The sequence below is a fragment of the Pyxicephalus adspersus genome, chromosome 1 (assembly GCF_032062135.1).
Source record: "Pyxicephalus adspersus chromosome 1, UCB_Pads_2.0, whole genome shotgun sequence".
NCBI classification, from domain to species: domain Eukaryota; kingdom Metazoa; phylum Chordata; class Amphibia; order Anura; family Pyxicephalidae; genus Pyxicephalus; species Pyxicephalus adspersus.
In genome coordinates, this window is record NC_092858.1 from 166735214 (window position 1) to 166750895 (window position 15682).

Sequence of the window (15682 nt, forward strand, 5' to 3'; positions counted from 1 at the left end):
ATTCAATTGTGGAGGGAACCAGGACTCTTGAAATATAAAGGTGTTTTTTTTTTAATTGTAGGGTTTCCTCAGGGATAAAAAAGTTTAGAATGGCTGATTTAGGTTATAAAGTTCTACCACGCAAAGTGTGTCATAGAGCTCCAGTGACTAGTGTGCATGGTGAGTGTTCTTTTTTTTACCTTTACATATCAATTGTCTAATGCAACTATAAATTTTTTGGGCACATGACAAAAAAGAAGTTGGGCCTTCATTTTTTAGACCTTCCACTACCAGAAGCGATGATTGCAGAACTGTGTGAGGAGCAGGGAGTTATGCAATGCCCAGGGGTAGGAATATGAGGTTGCTTGGGGTAATTCGGCAGGAGAGAGAACCTACAACCGGGCAATTTAATTCCTAGCTCAAGGGTGATTTTTTGAGCTTTATGCTATGGATGCTAAAGGACCTTCTGCCCATGCTGCTGAATGATGATATATCTCTGCAGTATACAGTAGTAAATATTTATTACTACTTAAGTTCTTTAATTTCTGTATCTGTAATTAGAGTAAGATTTAGTTCACAATAACTATAATGCCATTCTTTATTCTCTAGAATAGTCATATGCTACTCTGTAAATGCCCCCGTTTTGGCAAATGTAAAGCTATTGTAAGTAAACATCTTTAAGTAAATTACCTAATTTAATTTACCTAAAGATGTGTTCTTACAATATTCAATAGGGATGTGGCCATGTTAAAGTTTACAGGTTGGATCTGTTCTAAGTAAATGTAAAGCTATAAAGACATGTAAAGTATTAGTTGCCAGAAAGGAACGGTCCTACTCTTATAAGTCTAAACGCGCACAACATTCCCTTGCCGGAGCAGATGGTGAACGACCGATCAGGAGTGAACATTGTGCGCTATAGGGTAGAGCACAGTGGGGTGCCACCTACTCATCAATAGAAGAAAACGGCACTGCATATACAGCGCTCATTCATTTATCCAACACTTGAATCAATCATGAAAGATCATTTCCAGCCACAATCCTCTAACTCACATCTGTACGGTTCTAAAATAAACCCCATGGAGGGGTTATGGATACATTTGTAGCTGGAAATAAACTGATTTCATTAGCGAGTTCTGTGAGCTAATGGAGAATATTTGTTAACAAACATGGAAATGAAAAGGAATTTTCCAGCATTGCAGATAACTTTGTGTTGCAGATAACATGACACAGGAAACTCTCATTACACCCAGAGACTTTTTTAGTGTTTATGGCAAAACATCCCAGCCAGGGAAGATGTTTGGGATTTGCGGTGGATCCAGGGTGGCCAGGATATCCAGCAGGTTAATAAAAGGAACAGTTCAGCTCAGGTGATCTTTCTGTGGGGAAGATCCATCCACAGAGCTCTGTATGCAGGCATTGTGCTCTGGAGATTGCTAATTATAGTCTGTTGTATACTTGACAATGAATTAAGGGGAAAGAAAACCCTAACAATTAACTTATCCTATTATTATTAATATTACTATTATTAATAAACAGGATGTATATAGTGCCAACATATTAGGCAGCGCTGTACATTAAATAGGGGTTGCAAATGACAGACAGATACAGACAGTGACACAGGAAGAAGAGAGGACCCTGCCCTGAAGAGCTTACAATCTAGGGGGAATAGAAGAACACAATGGAAGAACACTTATTTTAGTTTGTACAATATATCTTTAAAAGTGTTGTTATATCTGTTAAAAAAGTGCAAACAAAAATACATATTATTCCTACCAGTAATCTTGTATGTCAATAAATTCATGTTATAGAGAAGTTTTCTGTAGTTATAGCTGTAGGACAAGAATATATTACTGGTGGGACCTCAGGCAAAACAAAAGGAGAAAAGGCTGGAAAAAAAGCTAATGTACCTGACACACCAAATGACCTATAAACTGCAAAATTTGGGTAACACAATGAATGGCTTAACAGCTTGCAGTATTGGGGTCCCAGGTTTATATCTTGCTCAGGACACTAAATGAAGCTTGTATGTTTTCCCCATGTCTGTATACATTTTCTTCCAAAAACACAGTAGTAGATTTAATTGACTTTCCCCAAAACTGCATTCATGTTACCCTAAATCCCAACCATAATTCTATGGAACCTTAGAGTTCCTCCAGAAGTTGCTGGGGGTCCTATACAGAAGGAGTAATCTGTGTGTCCCAGGTCAATTTAAGTGACACCAATGATCTTTTTGTCTCCCTGTAGGAGACATTCTTTCCAATGACCACCACACTAATATACTGTGAGCTGTGGATATAGTTAATATAGTGGGGTCCCCTGAAGACCTTAAAGTTATTTCAATGGTTCCCCTGTGTTATAAATGTCAAGAAACACTGCCTTAGATCATGAGCTTTCTTGACAGACAGTTGGTGGCATGATTTTGTAACGTGCTGTGTAATATCATATTGCTTCTTTATTTCTTTGGTTTTATACACTTTAATTTTTAGGGATGTTCTGCTCCTATACTGGTCCATGCAAGACTCTCCCATGGGGTTGAATTGCACTGCATCAGAAATAATGGTCCCAATTCTGTCCTGATGTGCTGGCCACCAGAATGGGCTACCTTAACGCAGAACTAAACCCTTTTAATACAAAATTGTGACCATGCAGGTCCTTTATCGGAGAAGGGACAATTCTCTTGTGCAAGAAAATAGCATTACCTACCTGACTGCAATTTTTTGCACTCACCTGTGTTTGCTCTTGTGCAGGCATTGCCATCTTCGCCTTCATCTTCCTATTCAAGTCTTTTGGTCATCTAGATTGGTCTGGCCAGGATGATGAAACTGCAGTCCCAGCACCCCCAAAGGTTGCACAGCTCAGCAATCAGGCAGGTAAGTATGTTTTATTGCAAGTATATGTTTTAAGGGCCATTACCTGTCTCTTATTTAATATTGGACCTGCGTGAATATTATTATTACACAGTATTTATATAGCGCTGATTGATTACACAGCGCTGTAAAAAAGTTCATAGTCACGATCCCTATTTTTTTCTCCACGTTATTGAACGACATTAAGTGCATTAACATGAATGCATTAACTCAATGCATTAGAGAAAACAAATCTAAAGGGTTGCATAGGTATCTTATTTAAGGTTTAGGTTTTTTAAAAGTGATAAGTTCGCTTTCTAGGTGTAATATTAATATTATTATTATTATTATTATTATTAATAATAATAAACAGGATTTATATAGCACCAACATATTATGCAGCGCTGTACATTAAATAGGGGTTGTAAATGACAGACAGATACAGACAGTGACACAGGAGGGGGAGAGGACCCTGCCCCGAAGAGCTTACAATCTAGGAGGTGGGGTAAGTAACACACAATAGCAGGGGAGTTAATTAATAGCAAAATGACCACAATCTAAACAACCACACCAAAAATGTACTGCATTTAGAATTGCTACCTTCTCTGGAAAAAATATACAGACCTTATGTTGTTTTTGCTATAATAAAAAATTAGGAATAAGTGTAATTTTTCCTGGCCAGGTGGCAAAGCTAATTGCATTACTATAGAACCACTTATCATATGTCTAATTAACTTTTTACACTTCTTCTTCTGTGGGTTGTTCCCACATATACCAACATCAAGCACAGTGTTTACAGCAGATCCCTCTTAATCCTAAAATGTTCCATAGCCCGACATATAATACACCTGATTCAGGATAAACCATCCCTTTGTTTCCATAGTCAATGTATATAGCACATGGCCGTGGCTTTTATTTTAGGACTAGACAACAGCCGACATCATAAATGTTTACTCGTATCCCCCAAGAGCTTTTCTGCCCATTATGATCTTTGTTCTCTTCATAAGAATGGAACAATTGGAGTTCAGAAAACCTTTTTTTCCCATAATTGTGACAGTCAAGATCAATACAGAACATCCCACCTGTTCCTCGGTCTGCAAGGATGTTCCCATAATTATGTTTATCAATTATTTGTTCTTTTTTTGTGTTATTGTGCACTTTGAGTATTTTACTGTATGGCAATACATGCTTACTTATTATAGCCAAAGGGTTTTCCTTTGGTTTTTTTTTGCCTAATTAATTGTAACAGAATATATTTTTTAATGAAGTCTTTTAATATTGCAAATTCCATGTATCAATAAAAATATTCATCAGGTTCAGCGCTTTCCCTGTTTTCATATATGAACTCTAGGGACGCCCACCATTATGGTGTAGTAACACATGCGGTTCATTCAGCATGAATGGCGTCCTGAAAGACTTCTCAGTAAAATGAGTGGCAATGCATAACTTTCATTTTTATCTAAATTTCATGTTGCTATTTTATTACATCTAGGCGGCTTAAAAGCACTTAAAAGTGCGTTGGATATGGAAATCCTTTAGGTAAATTTGTTCATGGACATAACCAAAATTCTACAAACAGCCACAGGGGCAGGTAGATATCTTCTCTTATAGGAACCTATAGAAGAGCAACAATAATATTTATATTTTTGTCGCAGGGGACTCAAAGCACTTGCAGTAGATACCTATGCATGCTCATAGGTTTGGGAAAATTAATGTTTTTTTTTATGTTTTTGAGTCTATCCAGGGATAGGGACTTGCCGATAGACTGTAGGGGTGAGTTATAAACACTTTGGGGCTCCAGGGCAGAAGGTCTGTGCTCAGTATGTTATTAAGTACATTCTGCAAATCAAAAAGTTTTTTTGCAATGTGGAGAGTGTGTATGGGTTCCAGTAGCTCCTCCATATAAATGGGAGCTGGGTAATTCAATGCTTTGAAAATCAGCAGATAAATTGTAAAATAGATTCTAAGTTTTGCTGACAGAGGCAGAGTTTTCAGAACTGAGGAGAATTTATTAGGAGTCTACCTGTTGCGTTCTGCACTAACTGTAGGGGGCGCATGTATTTTACAGATGACCCAAAAATAGGATTGTATCCAGAGGGATGATACAAGTGCAGGAATTAACCTAAATATCTCATAGGGTGGAATAAATTGTCTGACTGTCGCTATATTCCTTGAGTGAAAAAATTAGGATTTGACAACAGTAGATACCTGATGTCTAAGTGTTAACTTTACAGCACGTATTAGTTATGTACTAAATCTTTGTATTAGGAAGTACTAAAATGTGCCCTCAAAAAAACCCACAGAGAACAAGAGAATATTCACCATTGTTACCTGTGGTCTCCCTGTAGCTGATCTTTCCCCCATTACTGACTTACCATGTTGTGACCATGGCCCTGATTTATTAAAGTTCTCCAAGGCTGGAAAGGTTACACTTTGATCAGTGAAGCTGGGTGATCCAGCAAGCCTGAAATGGATCTGGTCCGGGATTCAAAATTTGCTAGCAAATAGCAAATTACTTTGAAGAAATCCATTCCAGGTATGCTGGATCACTCAGCTTCACCGATCAAAGTGTTTCCTCTCCAGCCTTGGAGGCCTTTAATGAATCAGGGCTTGTGTCTCTATGTGGAGTTAGCCATCATAGTAAAGACAGGGCTTTATTTCCACATGTCAGAAACTTCAGCTAGGAGAACTGTGAGCAGATCTTGGTTTAATGCCCTTGGGGCCTTAGATGATCTCACACAGCAGAGATACAGCTATAAATTTATAAGCCAGGGGTGTCTAGGCACAGGAAACTCTACTGCTATTCTTCAGATTCGTAGATATTTTCTCTAACATTAGAAAATCTTCAATTTGAGTTGTTTTATTTAAATGTTATTTGTTGGTATTTATCACTTATTAATATTCCATTTGTAGGTGTGCAATTGCTAATCTTTAGCATGCAGTAGATGCATATTTTAAATAACTATTGCAAAATGTTTTCACTTACAAATCTTTAGTTCTACTAATGAAAATTTGATAAGGGTTTACAACAAGAGGTGTCAAAGTAAAAAAAAATTCTGAGAAATTATAACTATTATCAAAATATTTCTAAAAAAAGCCTATGTATGAAATAAAATGATTCAAAATAGTTTTGAATGTAACATTATATATTTACATAGCCTGTTACATTTGTTCCATTACTGTGTATGAAGAACGTTGCATGAATCTTATATACATTGCAATTTTGGAATGCGGGAGGAAACTGGAGCACCCAGAGAAAACCCAGGCAAACACAGAGAGAACCTGCAAACTCCATGCAGATAGTGTCTTGGCCAGAATTACAACCTGGGACCTAGCGCTGCAAAGGCCAGAGTGCTAACCACTGAGCCACCATGCTGTCCCCATGTTACTAATGTAACAAAACTTTAAAGATCAGTTTTTTCCTCATCTCATTGACAACATCAGTCTGAAAAAAGAAGGTTAAAATGCAAAAAATAGTCATGGACTAACTTTTAAAGGAAGATATTTCAAATATATATTGCAAAAGAAGTTATAACAAGAAAATACAGAAGACAGACGTATTAGATAAAACTAATTATAAATGAAAATGATGAATTTGACAAATACGGCCGAGCGGTGAGTTTGCCACATGCATTATCACTCAGTGCAGTGACGCCAGGGTCTGCTCTACAAACTTTATTTTGTGTTTGGTTGTAGAGTCATGCTTTACAGTGAGGTCTCCAGTGCAGGGTTGTGTTGATCTAGTGACAAAGTGTGATTTATCAGCTAATGACAGCTGCCTCTCCTCATTCTAGGGGGCTGTTGTAATGAAAAGTGTGCACTTTCTATACACCAAGGGAGGAGGGGCTCCTCCTCCCTTACCTGAGTGTTTACCTTGGGTGAGAGCTGGGAGCCAGTCACATAAAGCAGCAGGGAGCTCCATGGAGCAGACAGTGCACAGAAGACTGCCATACAAGACAGACCTCCTCCTCCACCATGGATTCTACACACTATATACTGAAGGCCACACTGGCTCACATCTGCTCCAATAACAGCAACGCCGCAGTGCACCTTGGGCAAGAAGAAAGGTAAGACACTAAAGCAATGCATTTATTTTATCTTTAACTCAAGATACATTAAGTACAAGATACAGGCTCTGCATTGTATACTTGTACACTTTGAGTTGTGTTGCAAAATGCTGAACTCACATTAGATGCTGAATGAGCAGTCAGCAAATTGCCTGTAGAAAACAAAGAAAATTACGTGGACGCTTTAACACATAACATGAAAACACTAAAAAGTAGTTAGAGTTGCAAAAACAGAAATCTCTAAAATGCAAATCAGAAGGTTTCTGCTCAAGGATTTGACTGCCTGTACTACCTCAATCAATGGTATCCCGATCTTACGCACATCAGACCTGAAAATAAATAAACAAATATGTAATATTAGCATCCCTGACAAGCTTCAGGATTGAATGGGAGACAAAAGTAAAATTATTTACCTAAACAGGTAACAGGCAGGAAAATCAATGCCATACACATTCTAATTGTAGGTAATAAAGGTCTAAAATAGCATTTTTAAAAAAAAATTGAGCATACATGGGCAAGTGTCTGCTCTTTTAGAAAAAAAGGCCCTTCATCATTTGTAATTACATGGGTTTACAAGTCTAGCAAAGGCCAGGTTAGTAGATATTGCAACCCACACTGAACAATTAGGAATCATCTTTTATAAATCTAGACAAACCCTTGCTCTGTGTATTGTCTTTTTTAATTTTTTTATATATACATTTTATCAGTTGGAATATTTTCTGCTAGATAAATGTATAGAATAAAGTAAAATGATGGTACCTTTTTTGCGGCCCCAAAATACACATACAACTCTGTATAATTAAAGTTTATCATATATGTATATGTATATATATATATATATATATATATATATATATATAAACATACAAAATTGTGTGTTACAATCACTATTTCTAGGCATATACAAGGCAAGGTAGAGGCTAATAATATCATATATATGATTCAGGGGCTTTGTCAATAAACTTCTGTAATCCAAACTACTATTTACATGCACTCTGGCCTTTGCAGCGTTGGCTCCCAGGTTCAAATCTCGGTCAGGACACTATCTGCATGGAGTTTGCAGGTTCTCATGTTTGTGTGGGTTTCCTCCCACATTCAAAAAACATGCAGTTGGGTTAATTGGCTCCCCATAAAATTAACCTTAGACTGTTTAAAAGACATATAACTATGGTAGGGACATTAGATTGTGAGCTCTTTTTGAGGGACAACTAGTGACATGACTATGTACAGAGCTTAGTAATATGTCAGCGCTATATAAACACTGTGTAGTAGTAGTAGTAATAATAATAATAATACATGGAGTACATACTTAGAAATGTTTTCTGATCTGATTACTATCTACTGGATGGGACAATACTAATGTCATGTCTGTTGCCCCAGGTGGTCGGTGCTTTAGTATTTGGCGTCTACTGTAGATAATGCACCAGTCTTAGTGATAATTACAGTAAATCATTTAAACATCAAAGGTATGCAAACACAGTGATAGTGAAGGACAGTGCACATTTTGTTGGCTGTTGTTGCTCTAGTAATCCCAATAGCTGGTCATAGCTACAAGAATGTGGCAGGGTTAGTTGGTATGATACAACCACTTGGCCAGTTTGCATTTAAACATGAATGCCGGGCTTTCTTTCAAATGTATACCTTATGGATAGGTGGTAAGTATGCATGCAACCTCCGCTACTCTTGGTTTCAACAGGAACTGATTTCAAACTTGCATTGCAAAGCCTATTTAAATCCAAAACCATAAACATGGTGTATTGTATCTATTGCAGCTTACCATTCAAAATTAATTAATTTTAAAGTGAAAAGATTAAAGTTAAAACAACATTTTCTTGTAAATTACTTTTCCAATCAATCTACCAAGAAAGGTAATTGAACAAAAGTATTTATATTTGTGGTCCAGCAACAATGGCTTCCTTTATAAATGCAGCCTTCACAAAGTGAGAATAAGAAAAATAAAATGCATGCAGCTATAACATTTACCGACTGGAAAACACACTCACTTACTAGAACATACAGTACATTTCCCTATAATAGCAACTTAACGGACATATAATCAGTTCTGCTTACTTTTAAAACTTTCTATATAATTAAAAAACTTGCCAAATAAAAAAAAAAGTTGATATAAAACAGCTTTTGTGGCTAGTGGCCCTTTAAGAGAATCCAGCTTGACACCTTGCCTGAAATAGAACCTTCTTTTCTTTCTGCCCCCCTACCTGTTAATTATCGGATTATGGCTGTCATTGTTGCACCCTGAAGGTGTTTCCTGCCAGGTCTTTGATGTTGTAATTGTAAAAAACCGGACCTGAAACCTGTTAGATAAAAGCTGGTTAATATTCCACTTCTTACACAGCTATATAATACAGCCTTGTAGATATATTTACTTTATAGGGAGTTGTTGTAAGGACAGTTGGGGTTGTTCAATGAGAAACTTCAGTTAAGAGCAGTTTAAAGTAAGAACAAACTTCTTAGGTATGTAACAATCTGACCGGTGGCTAAAGAATAAAAAAGTACATGTAATTAATGAGGCTGAAAGTGTTTGCTTGTTGTATTTCAGTGAACATATATAGAACCACACGAGCATGGAAGTGTGTTTGCGTGCGGGGTGTATGTACTATGTCGATGGAGAGAGTGAGGGGTATAGAGGAAGACAATGAAGACAAATATGGACAAAGAAGGGGGAAAGAGAGAAATGAAAGTCAAATATATTTTAATGCTAAACTGCAGCCATGCGTTATAATAAAAATAATAATGCAGTCCAATATGGATTTGGTCAAGCATGAATATTATATTATCCATCAATATTATTAGTAGAAGCCAATAAACACCTTTTTTTATAGAGGATTACTTTGTTTAATTTTAATTTATTCTAATTTCTTTTTCCCTGTTACAGCAAAATGTACCTGGGTATTTGTGCCTTTCTCTGGATCAACTGTGTCCATAGGGTTTTATATCAGGGATAAGTTTATTTCCCTGGGGGTGAACTTAATGTTATTTTTCAACCTGACTTACTTTGAATCTACGTAATATAATTCTTATTAGGTTTAGGTTGTCCTGTTTTATCATTGTAAGTTCTCATTTTCATATGTTCTTGTTTCCTGCAGCTCTGCCCTTTGGAGACCCTGGGTGTCTTCTAACAGAGAAAGAGAAGCAGAAGCTCAACAAAGACTGGTAAGTCTATTATGTAATATTCTACCACTGGCACCATGAGGATTTATGGCACCTCAACATTCATTTGTGATCATGTGATAAAATATCTGAATCCAAAACCTTTTATTTTAAAAGGGTCACAGCTTTGGCTGGTTTCTATTGTTGTAATTGGAAATAAAGGCAATATCTTTGGTTGCTACCAGCATAAGAGATGAAGGAAAAATCTTCTAATGGGGCCACATGTTTCAAGAGGCTCCTGTTGTATGTCTTGGACAGGAAGTGAATTAGATTCCACCAATGGGACATATACAAAAAACATATAGTTAGGTTAGTTGGCTTCTCCCCGAACTGACCGTAGACAGTGGTAATGACATATGACTATGGTAGGGACATTAGATTGTGAGACCCTTTAAGGGAAAGCTAGTGACATGACTATAGACTTTGTAAAGAACTGCATGATATGATTAAATAAATACTTAATAATAATATTAATATTTATAATAATAATAGCAAGAACAAAAAACATAGGTCTAAAAATACCTAAAATTCTACTGTGTCCAATAAAAGGGGCTTCCAGAATGGGTTTTTTTAGTTTTATTTTGTGGAAAATACAACAGGAGCACCTGGGAAACATAAAGGGGCAAAGAAACATCAAAGCATGCCACATTTACAGAAATAAAAATGGGAATTATGCTAGGGAGGTCTCCCGGTGGGAAGAAATTTAGGAAGCCATGGTCTGACTTTCATGGTTGAATTCATGTATCTCAAACTGGTATATTGGGTTTGGGTGGACACTAGATACTCATTTATGGCTTCTGGCAATTTTGGTAGGAACAGGACATGATTGGGTTTCCAACAGACACCTGTTAACCGACAGAAGATGATCCTTCTAGGAAGAGAATACAATTAATTGGATTAATTAAATTCCCCCAGGTAAATCTGGTGTGAGCTGATTATATGTTGGCGTTTGTAAGCTGAAAGGTGGTTTAGTGAAGAGGAAATGTTTGCACAACCAGCTGCTGTCAAACATCTACTGTGATTGAATCCTGGTGTACACTTAAAAAGTGAATGTAATGCAGTAGGGATAATGGAGGCTCCATTGTATTTGTGAATAAAGAAGAGGAGTACAAGCTATGTTTGATGTGTGAGCCACCAGCAGGCGTTACAGAAGAAGAGAATATCTAGTTAATTAACAGACAATAGGATTTCCTTCTAGAGCCTGCAGTCTTTTAAGTAAGACAGCCTGCTCTTAGCTATTGTACCAAGATGTTCAAAACACACAGCTACAGCTAGAATTACACTTAAGCCTCATTATAAAAGAGACACAACTGTTTTTTTCTGCAAAGTTGTACTAGAACAAGGAGAACCTGTTCAGCTATCATCTGGGGTACAGCTATATTCTCAATGCAAAACATAAAGCAGGACTCCAAAATTGCATTTAATAATTACTGTGAATGTACAGGTGTTTTGTAGATATTTTATTGGTCAAAAAAAGTTTTTTGTTGCTTTCCAAAAGAAAATCCAAAGAAATTTTCTTGCTATAAAGGCTAAATACTTATCTCCCTGGCAGGCAACTGTTGTGAAATGAGCCCTTTTTGTATGATTGAGTAAAGCTTTGCTTCAGAGATAATTTACAATAATGTTTATTAACTATTTTTTTGGATCTGTCTTTTCAACAGGGAATCACAGCAAGCAATGATGATCAGAACATTAGAAATAAAGGAGCACATGGCTTTCAACACCCAGTAAGGTACGTTTCCAAGTTCCTTTCTTGGTATTCTTTTTCTATGATTTTTGGGTCTTTTCTTGATTTTTTTAGACCCCTTGAAGGAGATCTGTACTTATTATTATTATTTTTACACAGTATTTATATAGAGCCAACATATTACGCAGTGTTTTACAAAGTCCATAGTCATGTCACTAGCTGTCCCTCAAAGGGGCTCACAATGTAAAAACCCTACCATAGCCATATGTCATTAATACAGTCTAAGGTCACATTTTGGGGAAAGCCAATTAACCTAACTGCATGTTTTTGGAATGTGGGTGGAAACCGGAGTACCTGGAGGAAACTCACGCAAATACAGGGAGAACCTGCAAACTCCATGCAGATAATATCCTGGCTGAGATTACAACCTGGGACCTAGTGCTGCAAAGTGCTATCCACTGAGCCACCATGCTACTTATGAAAAAATATACCTATTCTTTACACAACAATCGATAGAATAAATAATTAGATTTACTACAGTATCCATCTATAGTTCTGCTTTATGTTATAATGATTGACTCAAATCTCTAAATCACATTTTCTTTGTATTTAAAAGGTTGTACATGCCCAAATCAAAAACCGACGAGTATCTGCAACACATGGGAAAGAAGGTCCTGGCTAATTTCCCAGTCCAGGCCACCATTCATTTCTACAATGATGACACTGAGTCTGAGGAAGAAGAAGAAGAGGATGAATACATGGACTATTGTAACTACTACCAGAACGTAGAGCATTTTCCAGGGAGGAAGATTGAAGGAGCCACACAAGACAATTACTCGTCATTAGCCACTAAACAAACCAGCCAGTAATCAGACAGTAAAATTGGTCAGACAATAGAATGAGTAATTCTAATGTACAGCCCTGTCTATATCTTGGAATATCTAGAAGTTTTTGATGTGTGTTGATTGAATGACACAGTCTATCCAGACAGATAACATCCTTTTTCATAACAGTGTATGAACACCTTCTGTTTTAAGAAGGATTATTATTGCATTGGACATTTAAGTGATTGTTAACAAAGGACTTATGTTCTTCAACTTGCCTGTACAGAGACATGACATCATGAAACAAATGGAAAACAACACAAAGGGCTTGTAAAATCACACTTGAGCTCCTAAAGTGGACCTAACCCCATAAAGAAAGCTATTTGGCATTGGTCTGCTTATGCTAAGAAAAACAAAAAACTGTCAAACAACCATTTACAAGTACTTGGTCAGCCTTGTTCTCTTCAGCCATGGTATGAGAGGAAGACATTAACAACTGTGCATTGTGTGATTTCTACATGAACAAAAAACTATTTCACATATGAACTACAGGAAATTTCTATAGAATACTCTTAGGATATTGTAAATGTTACATTTATTGGTGTGGGTACTTTTACAAATTTGCACTTGTTTAATTTTATTTGTATATAATGTGTAAATAAAGTAATTTTTATATTGTAAACTTTTTATAAACTTTTTTTTAAATAAAAAAATGCATATGGTCATAGTTCTAAGTGGGATATTTATTTTTTCAAATGTAAGCCTTGACTTTTTAAATAGTGCTCTTTTCAATCCCAAATATATGACAGTGGGGTTCCAGTGGGGACTGCCAATAGTGACGGATGACTGTTATCCCGTTGTGCCTGTAGAAGCACCCAACAGTTATATAGTTTCTATTCAGTTTATGCTACATAGATGTAAGATCCTCTCACTTCGATATTGGTCATACCAAAGAATAACAATATTACAGGATACATCGATGTGTCCATATATGAGAGATCCCAGTAGCCAAATTCTTTTGTCTTGGTTAAACTCAGCTCTCTGTGTGCCTACAGATACTTGAAATTGTCCAATGTTATGGAGAATAAGGGATTAAACAAGTTAGAAAGTCAGTTGCTGATCTACCTTTCCAAAGCCAGTGTTAGCATTGTCCACCCTTTATCCTTTGACATTAAAATGCTTGGCAGAACTCAGGCTACGTACACACGTTCAATAATTGTCGTTGGAAAGGCTCTTTCAAGACTGAACAAGGGCTGTACATACAACGCCGTTTTGCTCTATAGAGAGGGGGGAGAGCGACGGAGCGGCACCCCGCTGCGCTCTCTCCCCTTCACTTGTATTACGATCATTCATGGATCTGCCAGGACGGCGGACAAGCGCTGTACACAAGCCAGATTCTGGTTCAATACAAGCTCTGAGGCAATTATCTGGGGAGAATCATCTGACGTGTGTACATAGCCTAAGTGTACATATTCTGAACGACATCTGAAAGGAATCCAATGTCTAGGCTACTTTATGAAGATGACAATTACCATTTTCTTCAAATGTGGTTCAGAACCTGTACACTTGGTTGTGCCAAAGGTAAGGAGGGAAGACAATGTGCTACTTACAAGCAAAATATAATTGTCAAACAATGGCTGTGTGGACTTTCTCAGGGAAGGTTTCCTAATGGAGTAAGCAGTGGGCAATGTGTGTTGAAGTGACTACTTGTAGTGTCCATTGGAAAAAAATGTGGGAACACCATTAGGAGACAAGGACAGATCTTGGTTGGTTTATTCCTATAGCACACCAGAACAGCAGATTGCACATGGTGGATAAGGGAATCCTGTAAAGCTCTGAAACATTGTGTAACTACTTGATTATTCAGTTAAATTTTGAATTTGCAATAACATCTGAGATTTGCCATCATATTTTTGAAGATATGAAATTGGGACATGTTTTAGTTCACAGTATGATGGCAAATGCTCCAATTTTGCAGACCATGACAAACAAATGTGCAAAAAATGAATAGTTAAACCAACAAGTGCTGTTTTCACAAATATTTACTATATATTACCTTTGCAAAAGTAACAAATAATTTAGTGGCTGTATAAAAGTTTAGTGCAAAAGTTCTCCTTTTAATAGTGGAAAATATATTTTTCATAAAGGTGTATGCAGCATAGACACCAAAAAATTGGGCAGCTAAGGAGGACCAAGGACTGTCCCTCCAAATCAGGGACTATTGGGTGGTATGCTATAGTCTGCTGGTGATTTATTGTTCTTTGGGTACAGAGTATTGTCATCCTATAGTACTGTAAAGACTGTAGAGACATTAATAGCAGTTATGTTTTAATAAAAGCTGCAAATTAAAAAAAAAAAATATAAAAGTAATTTTGAAATGAAGATTATTGAAGGTCTTTGTAATAAAGTTTACATATACTTGAAACAAGAAGAGAAAGAGTTAAATCATGATTCTTTGAGGACATGGTGGACAAGTGGCTGCTGGTGGCACTTGAATCAGAGGCACGCCATGTTTACAGAGGATGCGAAAGGAAGAGGTTTGGGAGTCTGAAGTGGAATTCACTGGTGCAGAACAAGTGCAAGGCGTATATGTGTGTGTTTGGTTGTGTGTGTGTTGGAGACAATATATATGCTGCCATTCATACAGGATGTGATGGGTAATCATGTCCTCTATGAAACATTAGATGATTATATGGGTTATTTGGCTTATGAAACAGGAAATAGTTACAAGACTCTCAGCTTATACAAATATAGGAGCAGCAGAAATTTCTATGTTCTTCCCATGTTTATTTATCTATGTAACTCATGTTTGCATAAATCGTGTAGTACACAGTATAAACAAAGGATACACTACCAGGTACATGGAGTTTATATGTTCTCTCTATATTTGTGTGGGTTTCCTCCCACATCACAAAAACATATGACTTGGGTTATTGCCCCCACCAAAAAAATTCAATTGGCTTTGGAATGTATTTATGACTATGGTAGGGACATTATATTGTACGCTCCTGTGAAGAAGAGTCAGTGAAGTGACTATGAATTTTGTAAAATGTTTTATGTCAGCACTATATATACATAAAGTAATGAATGAATGGCTAAACCAATAATTTT

At 36.7% G+C, this 15682-nt stretch overlaps 1 protein-coding gene across 1 annotated transcript; it reads left to right on the plus strand.

The window, feature by feature from the left end:
• Positions 1–6762: 6762 nt before the first annotated feature.
• On the plus strand, positions 6763–13292 carry RIPPLY3 (ripply transcriptional repressor 3). The gene is made up of 4 exons (XM_072399543.1): positions 6763–6892; positions 9997–10063; positions 11722–11792; positions 12364–13292. Exons 1-4 carry the CDS (start codon positions 6801–6803, stop codon positions 12614–12616), a joined length of 483 nt encoding a protein of 160 aa, XP_072255644.1. The 5' UTR covers positions 6763–6800; the 3' UTR covers positions 12617–13292.
• Positions 13293–15682: the final 2390 nt, after the last annotated feature.